Source organism: Pteropus medius, unplaced genomic scaffold, assembly GCF_902729225.1.
Source record: "Pteropus medius unplaced genomic scaffold, Ma_sr-lr_union100, whole genome shotgun sequence".
Lineage (NCBI taxonomy): Eukaryota > Metazoa > Chordata > Mammalia > Chiroptera > Pteropodidae > Pteropus > Pteropus medius.
In genome coordinates, this window is record NW_024346667.1 from 21683512 (window position 1) to 21703924 (window position 20413).

The 20413-nt window shown below is 31.9% G+C and overlaps 1 protein-coding gene across 8 annotated transcripts in view; it reads left to right on the forward strand.

The window, feature by feature from the left end:
• GLRB (glycine receptor beta) overlaps positions 1-20413 on the forward strand; it is a 49771-nt gene that overhangs the window by 14060 nt on the left and 15298 nt on the right. For all 8 annotated transcript variants that reach the window (XM_039876229.1, XM_039876225.1, XM_039876226.1 and 5 more), the window contains 2 exons: positions 5311-5417; positions 7086-7153. In XM_039876229.1, coding sequence (XP_039732163.1) covers positions 5311-5417; positions 7086-7153 — 175 coding nt within the window. The remainder of the gene's footprint in view (positions 1-5310; positions 5418-7085; positions 7154-20413) is intronic.

The window sequence follows — 20413 nt, forward strand, 5'->3', positions numbered from 1 at the left end:
CCAATACTATATTTTATTGCTCAAATCATTCATATTTGGCCATTGGGAGCTCATTCAGTTGGCTTTTGTGTCCCTTTGCCATAGGCTCATCATTTTTTTTTTCCTGAGCTTGCTTTCACTACTAGATACCTGATTTTTTTTCAGTCTTCTTTTTCCACTCACTTTAGATGAGAAGACCAGCATTTGTTTACATGAAGCTCAGCATTACAAACTATATATTTTCAGGGAAGAACATAGTTTTAATCAGATTCTCAGCAGTGTCCGTAACCTAAAAAAGAGGCAAAGAATCACTGCCCTAGAGTAAAGAGGGGAAATAATACAACCCACACATTTTACATACTTTACTCTTTTCTTGCTGTTTTCTGCTCGCTTCAGTTCATGTCCAGCTGAAAGCTTTGCAGCTCTCACACCCAGATTACTAATGCTGACACATGCCTTATCACATTCAGGTCTGAGAAGACCTTTAATCATTGTTGTAGCATTTATAACTATGGAAAACAAAACAATCCCTTTGGACTCAAATTCCTGTTTCGAGGGAGGAGATTAAGACAATATACTCATGCACCCCAGTTTTGAAATGGAACTTAGCAATGTGGTCATTAAAGGGTCATGTAAAATATGAACATTCTACAGTTAATGGAAAACTGAGCTTCCCCTTTTGGAGAGAAATTTCTGGATTTTCCTTTAGTGCTGGAAAACATGACATCATACAGCTATACAGCCCGATACATTCCTTGCATAACTTTACATATCAGTAATGACATCAGTTCAAGTTTAGGCAAGTGAACAAAAGAGGATTGGTTGTAAAAAGGCTTTTGATATAAAACATTATTTTCTCTAGTTATTTGATCACATTGCCTGAGTAGAGTAAGTTATTTTCTTAAATTAATATCATATTTCCATGAAATAAATCCTGTTTTGTAATAATATCGTAATTGTTGATAGATTTCTTGAAATAAAATGGCATAGTCGGATGGATAAAACACTGGACTGAGATTCAGAATATGAAGACTCTCAGAACGAAACTAGCATTAAGTGTGTGACCTAGTTAAAATCTTTTAACTCTTCTTGTTCCTGCTTATTTTGCATAAATATTCCTTATTTTGCATAAATACTACTAGTTTCTTTCCAAATTATAAGGTTATATATAGTAAAATGCGGATATGGGAAAATGTGCTACCTGCAAATTGTTTTAGCTTTTTGAAAGAAAGAGGCATAGGCATCTCGCTCTTAAGATGTTTTTCAATGTATAGAGACGATTTTAATGTAATTTTAATATTGACTAAGTGAAAAATATGATTTCCCTATTTTTTAAGATAGGAAAAATCCCTAAATTCATGCAGGTGAGTATAAATTACATGAAATTTTACTTAAATTTTAAAATGTCTCTGAAATCCTAATACAGAGAAGGGTGAACTGTTTATATTAAGTTACCTGCATCAGAAACATGAAAATAAGAATAAGAATAAAAGATAGGGAGCTATAGCATATATATTTTTTTTAATTTCAAGAGATTTGTCAACCAACTTTTTTTGTTGTTGTTAACAACTAAGATGGGGGGGCAGTGAAGAAAAATATAAGCATTTGGAGATAGCTAGAGGGAACTGTTACACTGATAAATTCTAAAAAGGCCAAATTTGGATTTTCTAGGACTAACGATTTTTAAAAATTAGTAAGCCTAGCAGAACTTAAGGTGTGATATACATTATTGTCCTAAAGCAATGTAAAACAATATATGGGTGGATGGTAATAAGACAGTAGATAATATTTCATTTCCATTATGGCAGGCTTATTGTAAAACATTAAGTAGGAATAGGGATTACCAGGTTTCCTTCTACCACTTTAGATACACCTCGTAACCTTGCTGTGTCTTCATTTCCACATATACCGTGTGCTCTATTGCTCCATTTACTCACCTACTACTCACTCTTCTACCAGTCTGGCTTTTCTCTTTCACATGACGGAAAAATAGCTCTCTGTATGGCTAATATCTCTTCTGTAATCATGAAATGAAAGAATGTCAAGGACAGGATGGTTGGTTCTCCAATATCTATTTCATACTAGATTATTATCTGAGCCAATCATGATTGTTTCTTCCTCCTGGCCAATGATTTGTTCAGCAATGTCCAATGCTGGGAAGCTTCTGAGGGGAAAAAAAAATGTCCTTTCAACTAAGAGGACACCTCAAGAAGAAATGCTCTTCATCTGGAATTGATGCATGGAACTGTCACCGCTTGAGGCTGGTCTACTTAGAAGAGCTGGCAGATAGAAAGTGCTTGATGCTTGAACCAATGTGTATATAGTACTACACAAGCAGTATTGGGAATTACCAAATAGAGAAGCCATGATTTTCTCAAGAATCATACTGTCTGCATCCAGTCTAGTTGATAATATACAAGTAGATAGGAAAAGAAGCTACAAAATCATTACCAATAGGTATTCATTAGAGCAGGGTGTATTTATTGAGGCAAGATTTTAGAAAGCCAATCTTAAGGAGAGGTTAGTTTTAAATTAGTACAATAAGGAGTGGAAGTTACAATATTTCAGGAAGGGGGGTTTATTCTGAGCTCGTAAGTGGAGGAAAGACAAAATTTGGTAGTGAGTTAGAAGAGCTAGAAAATGAGTTTGATGCGGCTTATAGTTTATAGCTGGGTCTATTAAACTGGAAACAGGCAGATTAACAGGAGAGAAGGCATGCAAATTCACTGAGTTTTAATATGTGCGCGGGGCACCACAGCAAAAAAAAAAAAAGTGAATACACAAAAAAGTAGAGAAATTTAGGAGTTTTATATATCATCTAATAGGAGGAGGGGAGGAGGGACATAGGCCCCTTAATTTGGAATAAATGATTTTAGGAAAGATGAATGGGCCCTTAGAAAAACCGATGAGAAATATGATAGTTTATGACAAAGTCTGTCTGGGTGTGGTGTCCACTTGTAGTCTCCTCTCGTGTGATTAAAGTCAGACTTTCTGAGCTGATGAAACTCATGGGGAGGGAACCTATGACAACTGAGTTTCTTTTGGAAGCTCTGTTTTTAAACAGAAAATGAGAGTTCAGAGAAAGCCTCTCCCTGCATTAGCTGTTTTTCAGCTGCCTTTTAGCTCAAAATAATTCTTATACCAAAGAAGCATATTATAGGGTGGCATATTCTGTCACCCTTCACAGCTATAAGGAAAATATCAGGCTGGAAAGTTCTCTACTACAAAAACATGTTGTCTTTATGTTATCTGGTCATTTCACTGCTTAGAAGGAATGTATTTGTGAAGGATTTTATATCAGAAGGCACAATAATAACGGTCCTTAATAAAATCAATACAAGTGTATTTTGTAGTTAATCAATTCTATTTTCATCCCTTGAATGAGAAACCTTGTAGATGATTTTTCATTCTAATTTTCATTCTAATATCCAACCTTCCCACATACCCTCATTCTCTTTAGAGTTTTCTGTCTTTGATAGGGATGACAATTGGCTCTAAGGAGATTACAATTTCACCTACAATGAAATGGAAAATCTCATTACCAGTCCCCAACTCCCTGCAGCTGTGATATTGGAGCTAATAAGCCCATGAGAAGCAATTTTAAAAATCTATGTCATCTCCTGCAACTTTGGGAGATTTAACTGATTGATTTTCATTTTTTTTCTTTAATATTTTGTACTCTGATAAGGCTATATCAATTCATAGTATTTTTAAATTTTTCCTAAATTTCTTAATATCAGTTATATCTCATCTATAGTGGTTGTAGCTTATCAGGAGATTGTATGATAGTTAACTCAGAACAGAATTGCTGGATAGGTAAGAGCTAGAATTTCAAAACAAAGCCATGCCCAATACATTTAAATTTACTTCATATAAATTAATATCATTTATGAAATTGACACTTTTATCATATAAATACAGGATAGAATGTGCTATATGCTCCAAGTATAATTTTACTTTTCCCTGTGATTTTCATGGATTATTATTATTTTTTGTATTGCAAAATGATTATATGATAAGACTTCATGGGTGGTAAAACAAACCCAAACAAACAATAAGCAACTATACATTTTCCATTTGGCTTCCAAGTGTGGTTATTTTTTAAGTGTTCTCAAGCAACTACCAATTTAATCAAGATCCATTGTTCAAAGTTAATTGAAATAGAAAAATAGGGCAATTTTTCCCCTTTGTGATAGTTTACAGACTTTCATATATATATATGAAAGAATTGTATTTTATAGCTCTGTAGAGTATTTTTCTTAACTGACCTGATAATAGAAAAACATCTTTTACCAATTTCCATTGTCAACCTCAAGAATAAAAATAGCCAGTTATTTTATTGCGGATGAGTTTATTCGGGAATAAGCAGAGAATTGCAATTTGGGACAAGCAAGAGATGGTAAACCATAGGCAAGGTGGAAGAGTCAAAGGAAAGGTTAGCTTTTCTGAGGTTTCAGGAGGAAATTGGGGAGGGTTGTTCATTGGAGAAGGAAATGATTTCGAGGGTGTGGTGGATTTTCATCAGCTGCAAGGGATAGGTAGTGCTGTTGCTGGGGCAGGGAGGGATCCTTCTTCCTTTTTTTAAAAGCAGGAGATAAAATTCTTATGTGACAAAAGTTCTCACTTGTTGAAATAATTATCTTCCTTTTTCCTGCTTGTTTTCTGGCTGCCATGAGTAGTACTTTCATGAGAGCTCCCCCTACAGGGCTCCATTTTAAATGAGAGTTCCTTAGTAGTATGTTCATTTTTACCTCCCCCCATCCCCAAACATGTTTAATTCAGTAACATTCATTGTGTATTTCTTGGGCAACATCATTTTATAAATGTCAGCATGACTGTTTTTGAAGTCTTAGACTATCTCTCTAGCCATATCATCTTATAATATTCATATATTCATTTGCTTAGTCAGAAGGTTAATATACATTATTCAAAACTATTTTTTTTTTTTTAGCTGTTTTCTCATTGTCTGCACTCCTTTTGTGCTTGTCTAGATTTTGATTGCAGCTTACTTCAGGACAAGTAAGATGTCTGCTTAATTTTATTTTTAAAAAAGTAACTTGGAGTATTTAGGACAGTGTTTCATGCATTTGGTAAAATGAACTGCTAAAATATTTTTTGTTTTTTATTTTTTATGACAAATATATTTTGGACTTTGACAATTGGACGTTGACAATGCATACTACTTTTCATTTACTTCTATTTAGAAATGTCATGCTATAATTGTAGATGTGTCTCAAAAAGCAGTCTTTTCTCCAGTAAAAATTACCCATTCTTGTTGCTTGCTATTTCTAAATACTTATCAAGGTTCTATTTTGTTCTTTTCTCTTATAGCCAGCAATCAGCAGAGGACCTTGCCCGAGTGCCTGCCAACTCCACTAGCAATATCTTGAATAGGCTATTGGTCAGTTATGATCCCAGGATAAGACCAAATTTCAAAGGTTTGCTTTTTTTCCCCCCAAATATCTTCATTTTGCAGTTTAAAATTAATTTTGTTTTCTGAAATAATTTATTTTTAATATTTAAAGTAGTCAGATTTTACATTGACATGTAACTGTTCTGTAATATACTTAGATTCAGAGCAATTTAATGCCAAAAATGCTCAAACATGAGCAAAATATTAATTCGAATAGTTTTATATGGTTCCCAGCTTTTTTTTCTTTAAGGGTATGTTGTGAATTAATAGCTAACTTCTGTAATGGGTTTTGTGAGCACTTAGTATTCTTAACACTAGTCATTTAAAATTTAGGTTCTGCATAGAGAGCTGGCTTTATTCACTGATACCAAGGTTATAGTTTGTAGGAGAGTGGCCATATACTCACTTAGGGACAAACTACAGTTCTGATATGTATTTAGATTCTTTTTTTACTTTTTAAAAGCCTTTTACATTGATTAAAAATTTCCTCTACTCTTCAGCTGAAAAAAAGATAGCTATATAGTTTTTAAAAACATTTTGTGAATAAAAGTGACAATGTTTTCTACAACATCGATTGTTTTTACTCCAATAAAATACTATAGTTTATCACACTTTTAAAGAACAAAATTCATACTTGCAGTAAGAGTCATGAGACTGTATAGTTGTGAAAACTTTCCTTTCCTTTTTTTTTTTTTTCCTTTTTCTTTCTTTCTTTTTTGGTCCCTGGATGAATTAGGAAAAGCTGCACTGAAAAAATCTTCTCTGGAAAAATGTAATCCTAAAGACAGGTATTAATGTAGATCAGATTAACATTATAAAGCTTTATTTCTTTTTCCTTAACAGAAAAAAAATAGTCTGCAGCTGCTTCTAGTCAACTGAAGTTATACAACTATGTTGTAAAAACAGGGGTTTTTGTTCATTACCAGAACCTATTCAGTTACTTTCAACAACAGCCATGGTCTGGATTGTCACATGTCTACCATATATTGATTCACCACCTGTTTTTCATCAGTCAGGGTTATGTGGCTGAAAGGCTAAATTCACATTTTCCCTTTGTTAGCCCAACCAGCAGCCCACAATGAGTAAAAAAAAAGAAAGAAAAGAGAAGAACTTTGCAACATTATACCCTAGTTCTCACTCCATGAACTTTCAAATTATTTTCCAAAAGGTCAGGCAAAAATCTTTATAATGACTCTGTTATATGTCTAACTTTGCATTTTCATGAATTAAAAATAAAAATGTAATAGTTGTAAGTACAATTTATTGAATAATGCTTGACCAATTAAAGTATGAATTTGGGATGATTATAAAAATGCAAAAAATTAAACCTTATTTTTTAAATAATGTTTTTTAAAGAATAACTTACATTTTCTTTAATTAGAGTCATCAGCCAATTTAAAAATTTTTGAAAGGTAAACCTATTTTTCAGAGTTTTTACAATTTAAGAGATAAATATATCTGAATAAATAACATAAACTACAACTTAACTTGTTTCTGACTTGTGTTATGATCTCTATTTAGAAAAATAAGTTAATAGCGTTGTGAACATGGTATACTGAGACCACTGATTTCTAATATTACATCCCATGTAGACTAGGAAAAAATATGAAATCAAATACATAAACCATTAAATATGAAGATTTTGACCAAGTTTTTTACACCTACTAACTATATACTTGATTTTTATTTACAGGTATTCCTGTTGATGTAGTAGTCAACATTTTTATCAACAGTTTTGGATCCATTCAAGAGACAACAATGGTAATATTATAATTTAATATTTTAATTATCAAAATTTAGACTAGAGCATAGTGAATATAATACTAAAACTAAAAAGTACCTAGTAACTCTAAGGAAAAATGCATATTCTCTCCTAGTATAAAATAACCCAATTCCAAGATTCTGTTAAATCAGTGCCTATGTAATTTTGTAATTCAAATTTAGCCTTAATACTGCATTAAAACTTACAAATTTAGAATTACTGTACTCACTCTGAACAATTTATTGGATACCACCTGGGGATAGGATTCATGCAATTAATACTCTAGAGCAAAAAATTTTTCCTAATATGCTTGTATGTATGAGTATTAAAAATATTTAAGCATTCGCCATTCTTTTTCCTTCCAGTTTCCAGAGAAGAATCTTTGTTTTCTCTGTGGTGCTAATTTCATCATGTGTGGAGCAGAGAATTGTAAAAAGAAAAACTGATTTTCATAAAATATGGCCATGGATTTCCCCTAAAAGATTATGTAACCAGGGGAAAGAGCAAGGAAAGGCAAAGGAGGGGTGGGAAGACAGTGACAGGCTGGCTCCTGTCTTGAAGGAACAGAAAAGAAAGGTTTCAGGGAGTAGATGCTATCCTTGATGAGTTTGACTTTAGGGACAAAGTATGATTAGATTTCCTGAGTGATGTGTGATGTAATTACCTTCAGATCAAAAGACATTCAATAAAGTCTACTTGCTTTTTAATGTTTTACATTATAAATGTGTGCCCTTTTTTGAAAAACCACATGCTGAAATGATACTTCAGATACATCAGGCGGGAGAAAGAAGGCCCAAGTGTTTTGTTGTTTTTTGTTGTTGTTGTTTTGAGACACTTGTATTTTTCTAAAGTAAGATAAGATTTGGATTCAAAGCCTAGTAATAATGGTTAGAGCGCAGTACAGTTATTCAGGAAATACCTTAGACAAGAGAAAGAATGACTGAAACTATTCCTTTATTCCTAATAGCAGAAGTGTGCTACAAAAACAATTGTATATTGCATTTAAATCGTGATGCTTATTTTTATCTCTAATTGTGATGAGAATGTTATCTTATTTATTTTTGATAGAAGTATGCATTGACTCTGAATAATTGATTTTCTTACACAATGTATAAGTATTTTTAGAGAATTATTTAAAAGAAGATTTCAGAATCAAGTCCAAAATGCACTTCCAGTGATTTTTTTTAGTTCATTTAAATAACATAGACATACAATGCAGATCACTAGAAGACAGCTTTGAAATATGATATAGATTACTATATGTCACTCGGGAGGCAAGCGTAGCACTCATGAATTGAAAATATAATTAGTCTATCAAAGCACTTCACTTTGCAAGAGTAAGCGATGTCATTTTCTCAAGGTGAAACTGTAAAGGTTGTTGTTTTGGTTTCTACACTCTCTCTACGCCCTATTTTATCTTTCATGGCACCACTACACCAATCCTAAAACACCACTAGCAAGATGTTATAGTCAGTTGGAAACATCTCCAACTCTGTTTTGCATTTGAAGACAACTAATGCAAGGATTTTTTTTCTCATTTTTGTAAAGGCTACACATGTGTCATAGTTCTGTACAGATTTTTAATGTATCTGTTCTTTAATAAGTATTGAATGCCTTTCAAATATCAGACACCTAAACTTCTCTAGGTCCCATCAGTAGTCACTTGGTTGCATTAAGTTGAAAACACAAGGAAATAGGGATGTTAGAAAAAGGGAGAACTTTTTTATAGATTAGTTCTATAAAAAAGGAGTATAATAAAATATTTTATAATTTCTAATATATCTTCGATTGTTCTCCTGAACAGACTCATCACAGTACTAGCCCAAAGTATTTATTGCTGGGACCAGATTCAACCAATTCTCATATGGAGTCTTTGCCCCTTTTATTTATCCCTGATCTCGACCTCTTGTATTCTAATCAGAGCCTTTTATGGCTATTCTGACTCACTTTATGCCCCCTTTTCAATCCAGGTCGTTCATCTCATCAGTTATTTATTACTAAAATCTGATAGCTTCTTCATAGTAATTATAATACTTTCTATTCTTTCTATTCTCAATGAACTATAAATCTCTTAAAGTCAGGAATAATTTATTCTATTTCTTCATTTTCCATAAAATACAGAAGACCGTAGACACTCAATAAATGGTGAACATAAATAAATTATTATATTAGCTAATATTGATTAAATAAATGAACAAATAAATTTCCTATTTGCTTAGCACAAAGTGAGTTAAAGTAGCCATAAAAGAGTTGGCAGAAAAAAATGTAAACATTAGATTCATGTTGAACATTTATTTGGTTAAATAAGAGACTGAAAAATGTTATTATTGTAATCTTAATTTTTGAAATTTTAGACATCTTTATCCAGCAGAGTCAGATCATTTGTATTTGCTGTTTCTTTTGCTGAAATAATCTGGATAAAAACCAATCTGCCTTTCTCTTTGTGTTGTGCAGCCACAGTCTAAAAGTTCAGAGTCAGAGCCACACTCAACAAATAGACTTAAATATTCCACTTTGTCAAAGTATTGGTTTTTGCTTTCTGCAATGTTTATTTCATACATCCTTAAAGAACAAGATTTTATATATGTGTCTTTTGAGGCTGCTATATTTTATAGATTTGCTCAATCTTTTCAAAAACAAATGCCCTGATAACTTGTTGCTTAATAGGAAAGTCATAAGCTATTATAGATATGTAGATAACATTAAAATGTCATCTAAGGAAAAGAAAATAGATCTGAGATAAACCTCATTCTTTATTACCTGTTACAAATACTGGTCAGTTGCTTAGGAAGGCAACTGAAAAGGTGTACGTGTATAGATAAGAGTTATATCATGAGAAAATATTTCTTTTCTCTTTTTTCCAATCACCTAGGGTGAGCTTAATTATTTTACCCTCAGACGATTGAGGTATAATTGATAAAAAAGTTGTAAGATATTTAAAGTGTATGTGATGATTTGATATACATCTACATTGTGAATTTCCTCCCATCAAGTTGACAAATCCATCACCTCATATATTTATGATTTTTTTGTGTGAGATCATTTAAATTCTACTCACTTAGCCAATTTCAGTTATACAATACAGTGTTATCAACTATAGTCACCATGATATACATTAGATCCTCAGACCTAATTCATCTTATAACTGAAAATTTGTACCCTTGTACCAACCTCTCCCTATTTCCCATATCCCTAAGTCCCCGACAACCACTTTGCTAATGTTTCTATGAATTTGACTTTTTTTTCTTTTTTTAAGATTCCACATATAAATAGTACCATAACATATATCTTTCTCTATATGGCTTATTTTATTTAGCATATCTTCCAGATTCATCGATATTGTTGCAAATGATAGAATTTCCTTCTTTTTAAGGCCTGATAATGTTCCATTATATAAATACACTGTATTTTCTTGATTCATTCATCTGTTGATAGACACTTAGGTTGTTTCCATACTTCGCTATTGTTAATAATGCTGCAGTGAATATGGGAATACAGGTATCTCTTCTAGATAACGTTTTTGGTTCCTTTGGATATATACTCTGAAATGGATTGTTGGATCATATGGTAATTATATTTTTAATTTTTTGAGGAACCTCCATACTGTCTTCCATAGTGGTTGTACCAGTTTTTATTCCCACCAATAGTGTACAGTGATTCCCTTTTCTCTATATCCTTGCCAGCATTTGTTATATCTTGTCTTTTAGAAGATAGCCAGAGAGCATAGTTTTTAAGAGCAAAACAAAAAGCCTCCCAAAACAACAGTTTGGGAAAACAGAGAGCAATAGATTTGTCTAAATACAAGATATATATTCATGAAAACAATATTGTGGACAGTGAGTGAGTCATGACATTAGAGAGGCTTGTGCGTGAATTGTATATTTGATGTGCTATGCTGTAAAAAGAGTGAAAAAATTACAGCTCTCAGTTATAGTGACTTTGGTTTTCATGTGTTTGCAAATTAATGTAATATTTCACAATGGAAACTCATCCCAAAGAAAATGCTAAAGAAAATGAACCATGTATAAGTTTGTTAGTAGCCCCATAATACAGTTGTGGTTTTGTTTATTAATAGCCTACTAGAATTTTCCCTTACAAAGATCTGCTGAAATAAAGAAAGTCCTAAAATCTAGGAAGCTTCATTACTGCCCGACACTTTCCTCTTCAGTTCAAGCCTGCTTACCTCAACTGGCAGTTGATTATTCTAGAAAGTATAATGTAAAACTCAGAGCTTGGGGGTGGATGTAACATGAACAGCTGCAAGTCCAGTGGCAGACAGACGCAGGGCAGCTTCTGAAGGGAGAGGACAACCTATTCCTCCAGCGCATAAGGCTGATTATCAAACCAAGACGCATTCAAGGGTATAGGCATTAGCATCGCTGTCAGGGAATTTTAACAGATTCTGCTTGGAAAACATTCCTTCCTGCTTATTTATTTTTTAAATTCAGATGCTAACTATTGCTGGCTAAACTAAAACTAATCTCGCATTTATTCACAAACTATAATTGTATAATGGAGGAACTGTGGTAGCCATGTTTATATTCCTTAAGCTCTTTCACATCTCTGTGGTTCTATGTTCCTTCAGCTTGTTTTATGATCTCATTTTATAGCTTTATAATTCCTATTTCTTTTATCTGTGTATTCATTTGCATTCTGCTACCTTACCTTTTTGTAAGGTATCATTATTAAGACTGTAAGTGGTATTTACTGACATTAATAGCATCACCAAAATTGTCAAATAAATGTAATCATCCTAATTCGAAGTTGCTAGAACAGTCACTTCTAATTTTATCACTTTACGTGGTACTGGTTGTGACAACTGAAATAAGAGCATTCAAAACAGTGAGAAGAATGTTGTGTTAGAGGCTACGTGGCATCTACTCCACGGTTATGCTTATAATATTTATTGATTTTTCCATTCAATTCTTATTTTTGGTTTAAATCAGTAGGATTTTCATAATTGAAAATGTGAGTTATTACACTTGGGGAGAAATTGGGTATTATGGTTCACTGTAATAATCTATACACAGGAACTTTACCTCATCAGAAATACATAAGAGCTCTTTCATGGAAATAAAAGCCTGTTTATAGAACCTATTTTTTTTCTTTGGTTTAGGTGTGCTTTATAATTATATTAAGTTATTATTACACTATAATTCATGATCCTGTCAGACTTTTTGTGCCTTTCTGCTGCATTACTCTTTTGTTTGTTTTAATAATAGGCTTCAACTCTTTTTGAGCAACATAGTCATGACTGTCAAAAAAGAAAAATCATATTTGGGATTAGCTCAAAGAGCTTAATTATACTTCATGGCAATAACTGTATTTTCTATATGTCCTTGTATATAGAGATCTAAATTACTTTCCTTAAAACTTGTCTTAGTTTACTATTCCTTGTATTTTGTTGCTTTTATTATTAACATTCCAGCATTATTTCATTTATTATAGAATAATATTAGACATATTATACCCATTTTTTTCTATTTTTACATCTTAGATTTACAAACTTTAAAATGGTTTTATATTTATTTTTTCTTATATTGTTCATCTTCAGGGTTTTTACCCTGTGGCAGGCTAAATAATGGCCCCCCAAAAATGTCCATGTCCCAATAGTTGGAACCTGTGATGTTATTTTACATGGTAAAAGAGACTTTGTGCGTGTGATAGAATTAAGGATCTTGAGATGACGGAGATTTTCCTGGTTATCCAAGTGGGCCTAGTATAATCCCAAGGGTCCTTATAAGTAAAAAGCGAGAGGATCAGAATCAGTAGTAGATGAAGACAGTGTGAAATTGGTTGATACAAGCTACAAGCTACACATCAAGGGATGCAGGTGGCCTCTAAGAGCTGAAAAAAACAATGAAATGGACTCCCTCCTTAGAGCCTCCAGAAGGAACCAACCCTGAGGATGCCCACTAATTTTGATGTTCTGAATGCCAGAACTATTATGATAGTAATTTGTCATGTTTCATGCTACTAAGTTTTTGGTGATTTTATTACAGCACCAATAGGAAACTAATACACATGCTGATGAACACCTGTTAATTTTTATCTCCCAAATGCTACTGGAGAGTTATCTGATCATATGTGTAGTTTCTTCAATATATAGGATGCCAAAATAACCTATTTTTTATTCAGTGCTTACTAAAAACTCTCACTCATTAAAGTTAATCATAACAGGACAATTTAAGAGAATCCGTTTTTAGTAGTAAAAAATATACTGTATATCTGTGTCTTTTCTTTGCCAAAGTTACTTTTTTAGTGTGTCTGCCTTAAAGTAAAGAATAATATAATCTGTCATTTATACTTTCCTTTTAACCTATTTTCTTCTACTTTTATTATTTCAGAAGCATTGGTAATTAAACATTATATGTAAGAGTATTAGGCAATAAGGAAGGATAAGAAATGTTCAAATTTTATTTTCTCCTCATAATTTGTCCTTGTTATCTCTTGTATAGGAAAAATTAAATTAATGGTGTGAATAATGCTAGGCAAATAGCCTAACTTGTCAAAATGTCATAGAAGTTGTTTCTTTACTCCTGCATTTAACAGAAGTATGTTGAACACTTTCTATATATGCAGTTCAGCAGACTACTACTCATATGGAGTTTATCGTTTAGTGTGCCACCATTGCACCACTAGTCAACACACTTAATAAAAATGGCATATAGGCATACGTCTAGAAAATTTAAATATTCATAGGTGTTATTAAATAACATTTAACTAAAAACGTTAAAAAGTGACATATTGAAAAAAGTTGCTGAAATATAATGTAGGAATTTCTACTGGCATTTTATTAACTTGAAATTCTTACATTAAACTTCTAACCTCACTAACCACTACATTTAAATTGTTTTTAAACCAGGCTTGTAACAGCTCTGTTGATAAAACTTTAAATATAATGCTGCCAGATTCTATGAGAGCTGATCTCTTTTATTTCTTTCAATGCTAATTTTTTATCATGATTTAAAGAAAACAAATGGGTTAAAGATTGCATATGTGACAGTTTGGTAAAAATTACAGGTTACCAGAAGAGCTATTCTATCAACAATACAAAATATAGATGAACTGTTCTTAAAATTAAAATATCATTGATGAAACTTAAATAGTTTTAGTGTCTTGTTGTGAAATGTTTATTGCTTTGAAGAAATAATTTAATTTGGGTGTTAATTGGTATTGAAAATTTTGGAGACCATCCGTTTTCCAGATAATGGCTAATAGTCATTTGGAATGAACAATGAGTAGTATTTGTTACCAAGTTCTCTAAAAACAAGTAATTGCCCATTGATAAAAGAAATCTGTTTCTGATGGGAATTTGTTCATTGCAATAAAAGACAGAGCTATAATTATTGTGATTGAGTAATTGAAAATGAAAATAAGTAGGTTTCAAAGATAGTTATCTTAATATAGAGTATTTGAGATGCCAATAACTAGCAATCATTTAGAAACATTCATAAAACATTAACCGAAGCATACTAATGAGCTTTTATCTTTTAATGAATATTGAACCCAAACTGTTAATTTAAATTGTAAAATATTAAAGCATTCTTAAAAGATATATAAGCTTGCCGCAACTTGTGTTGAATCATAATAGAATATAGCTACATAGCTAATAGAAGAGCATCTTTGAGACACTTTCATAATGAAATAATATAACATAATGATCAAGAGTGATGTAACACAGTAATCAATTTCCAGTGTTTCAGTGATGCTCATTGTAATATATCTTTGGAATTCTACTACAAAATAATATTAAAAAAGGATTACAATAGAGACTCAAAGCTTATGTGGCATATGGAGTTTACATTAGTGTGCTGAAAGCAAGAATTCAAGGAGATGCTCAAAAAACATTTTAGCACTGTTTCAAGATTTGCAACCTAGGAGTGGATTACTGTTTAAGATAATTTTAGGGGGGAAAAAAAAAGAATGATTGTAGGTTGACCAGCATAGTACAAAGCAAACCAAATGAGCTACAATATATGCAGAATTTTTTCGAGGCAAAAGTATATTAATCATTATTACTAACATTATAAAATAATAATAACAGCATAAAGGATATATCCTAGTAAAAAGAAACACTTGTTTAGTGCTTAATAAGGCCAGGCGAGTTCATGTACTTTATATATATTATCTTGTTTAATTCTTATAAAAGCCCTATGTTGTAGTATATTATTTCCATCTTATATATAGGAAATTTTGTCCTCTGCAATCATCTTTGGTGTTCTACCCAAAAAATGTTGCTAAAATCTTGAATGTCTTCCTAATTTGTTGAAAGTGTTCAGTTTGATTGTACTTGACTCTCTAAGGTACTTGTTGCTGTTGACTATCTCAAAGCTTTTGCCTCTTTATTTTGGTAAAATCACATTCCCAGGGTTTTCTTCTTTGTCTCAGTCTTCTAGCTTGCCCTTTAACTGTTCGTCATCCCCAGGGTTAATTTTTTGCCCTGCGTTCTCATTCAAAGTAGTAATATTCCTTAGTCTTGATTTTTTTTTTTTCGGTAATATTTTCAAGGATCATTCATGTTGTAACATGTATCATAATTTCACTCCTTTTTATGGCTGAATAATATTTAATTGTATGAATATGTATATACTACATTTTGGTTGTCTATTTATCTATTGATGGATACTTGGAGTACTTCCACCGTTGGCTACTGTGAATAATGCTGCTATGAAGATGGGTGTGCAAGTATCTTTTGCAGTCTCTGCCTTCGATTATTTTTGGTATATACCTTGGAGTGGAATTGCTTTACATCCTTGTAAGCATTTGGTGGTGTCAGTTTTCTGGATTTTGGCCATTCTAATACGTGTGTCATCATATCTTGTTGTTTTAACTTGCAATTCCCTGATGACATGATATAGAACATTTTTATATGCTTATTTGCCATAAAATCTTTCATAAGGTGTCTGTTAAGATAATTTGCTCACTTTTTAATTGGGTTGTTTGTTTGCATTTTAAGAGTTCTTTGTATATTTCTTGGTCTTGATTTTAACTCCTACCTTTTCACTGATCACTGTAAAACCTCTGTCTCTTGCTCTGGCCTCTTTTAGTAATGATATTGTTTCTGCCATTTTCTATATTTTCATAGTGATTCTTTTGTGTTGTTGATGAAATGCTTAAGAAACAATGATTTTTCGCTTTTGTCTTTAATCCTGCCCTTCTTTGACGTCACCATCTGCCAAAATTCTGCCCACTCTTCAAGAACCTCCTCAGACACATTCTACAGCCTTTGCTGATCCCCAGTTTCTGAAGTAAACATTTGTTCTCTCATTAAGTACCATCATCCTTAGAGTCCTTATCAATTATTTTCTCACTTGTTTAATCATCACTTCCTGAGGGCCTGTACCTCAAGTTTTTATCCCTCCTGGACTAATGGCTCAAGTTTTTTACCTCCCAGACGAATAGCTCAGACTTTTGAACATAGGAAGACCTTAATGCGTAACTTTTGAATGAATGAATAAATGAAGGAGGGAAGGAATGTTTAACAGCACAGAAAAACTGATTGTTAACTGAGACTCTTTTGTAAACATTAAATTTAGTCTGGAACATAATTACATGTAGATATTTTATGTTGTTAGTTCATAAAACAATTTTGCCATTGTTAGTCAAAGTATCTTAAGTGAGTGAGATATGAATAAAAGTCCAGTAACCTCAGCTTTGTTTTCTAGTACTGTGTTGTATTGATCTCTGTATAGCTAGTAGCTACCATAGAGCTTGATATCTAATGCACAAATAAATGCTTTTTAAAAAGCTTTCAAAGAATTAATAAAACTAATGTTAGTTTTGATGTTTAGGAACCAATTAAAACTTCTAGGCAGCATCTTTATAGGGACAGGCTAGGAATGACGTCACTTGTAAATTTTGGCCCTTTCAAAGTGGTGATAATAGATATATGATAATGTTAATAAAACATATAATAAGATTAGTAACTTTCTTGAGTATTATCTTTGTGCCAGGTTTTATGCTTTAGATATAGCATCTCACTTAATTCTTTTGAATAACCCGGGACTGTTTTTATTGACAAGGAATTTGAGGCTCAGGGAGGTTAAATAACTTGCCTTAGGCCAAAGAGCAGGACGTAATTCAGACCCAGAACTGCCTAACTTCTGTGACCCTTCAGGTCTCAGTGTAGGTGCCATTTCACTCGGTTACTTTTACCTAATTTTCCAAGTCTAGATTAGATGCCCCGTTGCAAACTATTTCCTTTGATTTAGCTTTTTTCAAATTGTTTTATATTTGACTGAGGGTCAATATCCCTTACAGTTCTTTCTGTGAAGTCCGGGAGTACTCACAGCTGTATCCTTATTACCCAGAGCATGAAAAGGAATATATGGCTAATAAGCAATTTCTGAATTGAATGAATGAGCTAATGAGCCACTCATCTAGGTATTTAGGAGGAATTTAAATGTTTTCTGAAAGAAAATTGATGAATTCTGTGGCTGGATTCTTAAGGATGTAAAGTGGAAAGAAAACTAATTTATATAGCAGGTACTGTATTAATCTTTTACCCTGAGTATTTAATTATCACTGAAGATATTGGTATTCCTAATTTTTATATTAAAAAACCAAGCTCAGTGAGGTTAGGAAACTTGCTCTGGGTCAAAGCTTCTAAGATTCAGAGCTGAGCTTTGAATCAGGACTTTTATATTTCCAAGCCCATGCTGACTCCATTATACTAGGCTTTATAATTTGATTAATATAATTTTTTAAAAAGTTATTTGTGATGATATGTAGAATAAAAAGGGAGTTGACTATGAATTAAAACATTCTTATATCATTTGTAATTTTCCCCACATATAGGTTTTATTTTGTCAGGGTCTTTAATACCACGTAGGACTATTTAGGGCTTTAATCAGCTGATTAAAATGCTTTGAATTTATTAACTGATAAATGATATAAATATGTTCTTGTGTGGAAACATTGATTAGACTTCAAGAAGAATTTAGAAAAAATAACTTCATATGCAGAAACACTATTACAGTTGCTATAAAAACTTAAAAAGAAAAATAATTTTGCTACATAATTTTAGATGAGTTAACCACACCGTTTTGGAAATAGATGGAACACAGAATAGTGCTCCACAAAGAATGTGCTCATGTATGGAGATTTTAAGGAGAAATCAGTATAATGCAGGCCTAGTTTCTGAAGTTCCACCCCAAACGTTATAGGATGGCTTATGTTTTAATTATGCAAAACGTACTGAACTTAAAGATTAAAGTGTTGCTTTAATTTCTGTCAGATATCTTGAATGTTATTATAAGATATTTATATAATGTCTTTAGAAATTAATTACTAAGAAGCAAATTAACACACATTCCAAAATGTAGTTGTTTTGATTTAGATAAAGAATACGAAAGCAATCGTAATATTTATATCTCTATACATATATTTAACATTCTATTAAAATAAGAATACCTAATATTAGTCTAAAATAAAGCATCCTGAATCTAGAAGCCACATTGGCAAAGTTGCTTATGAGCTGCATCAAAATAATGCTGACTCTAGTTAAGTACATGACAATCTCTCACCCATTATTTTATATATCCTTATTTCTAGAAAGGATTTGAGGTATATAAAAATAATAACAAAAATACAATGAAATAATTGAAATAGTACTATGTGTGCAAGAGCCATACAATGATAATCATACTAGGATCTGAGAGCTAAATTAATTCAGTTGGCTATAGGATTTAGCTTTCAGTTCCCTAGGTGCCAGACAGAAAGAAAAACATGACGAGATACTTTTGTCTTACTTTCCAGTAATAGGAAGCATATAAGATCATTAAGAGAACATTTTCATAATATAAATTCTGAGAAATACTTGTATTTTTGTAAAGCACTTAACCAAATATGACTAGCATATAGTAAATACTCATATAATGATAATATAGTAATGAATGCAAATAAATGAAAAATTAAGTAAATAAAAAAGAATTCATCTTGAGTATTTTCATATAATAGTCATTGACCAAAATAAGGAGCTATGTCTTTAATTCAAGCTTATAATAGATATGTGGGCAATCACATCTGCTTATTTTTTAATACTGATCCTTGATAACAAATTAAGGACATAGTATTTTACTACAATATTGTGAATGTGTACTTTAAATACCACAGTTTAAAGATGTAATTTTGATCATTTATGTTAATAAGACACAGCATTAGAGAAGACAATAAAATAGATTTCACTGAACGTACATTTAGAATACCAAGACTTTTGGCAGATCATTACAAGAAAGCTTTTAGCAAATAACTTGACATTAACTACTGCTGAGTACTCAAAATAATGTCAAGTAGGTATCAACCATGTGCTTTAGCTGAGGTAGCATAACTGGTATTTTATTAGAAAATGATTGAACTTAATGAGTATTCCATTGCAAGTGAAGGGCCTTGCATGTTTGTGTGGAATAGATAAAAACCTTTTGTCTACCAGAAGGCTTACCATGTGATGTAGATAGATAGTCATTTATCTTGGATATGTTTGGGTTAATTTTTGTAGTCACAATCACAGTCAGACACGAAGTAATAATTTAAGTCCCATTGTGAATTTTAAGATATGCATATATTTTGACAAAAAGTTCATGTAGCTGTGCAATGCAAATCTTCATTTTCTTTGGTTCTAGGCCTCTTCTACTCTCTTCTGATTCCATGTTCATTTGATTGGGAAAATGTTATCCTTTTGTTCTCCCCTGTGGTGCAAATATGTTCAATATCAGCTCATCTCATCCTTAATTTATTTGACTTTGGCACTCCAAAATTATCTGCATATAATTTTTAAGAATTAATTTGTATGTTGAAGTTTTTTATAATCAAGTTTAGAGTAGCTATAAGATATAGGTAGATTAAATTACTATCGATGGTCCGAAGATCATATGAGAAAGTAAATTCCCAAAGCTTTTCTAGAGTCCATTACTTATGCTTCATTTTATCTTTTATACATATAGAAAGCAAGAGTATTTGTTTCATGGAAATGAATTAGCTCTTATACTTTAATAAAAGATGATCTGTCATCTCTTCCTATTTAATATTTGGACTTTGATTTGAAGTTTATGATCTAATTCATTTTGATCATGTCAAAAAGCTATGGAGAGATAGTGTTTTGTGAATTTTTAAATGATTTAATATAAGAAAGCTGAAGCCCAATATAATTTATACCTTGAATATTTTTGTGCATATTCTGAGTTCGGTATATAAAATTAAAATTAAAAGATCTAGGCTTGATGCCTCAATGCTGAGTTTCACTGTATATACTAACAACT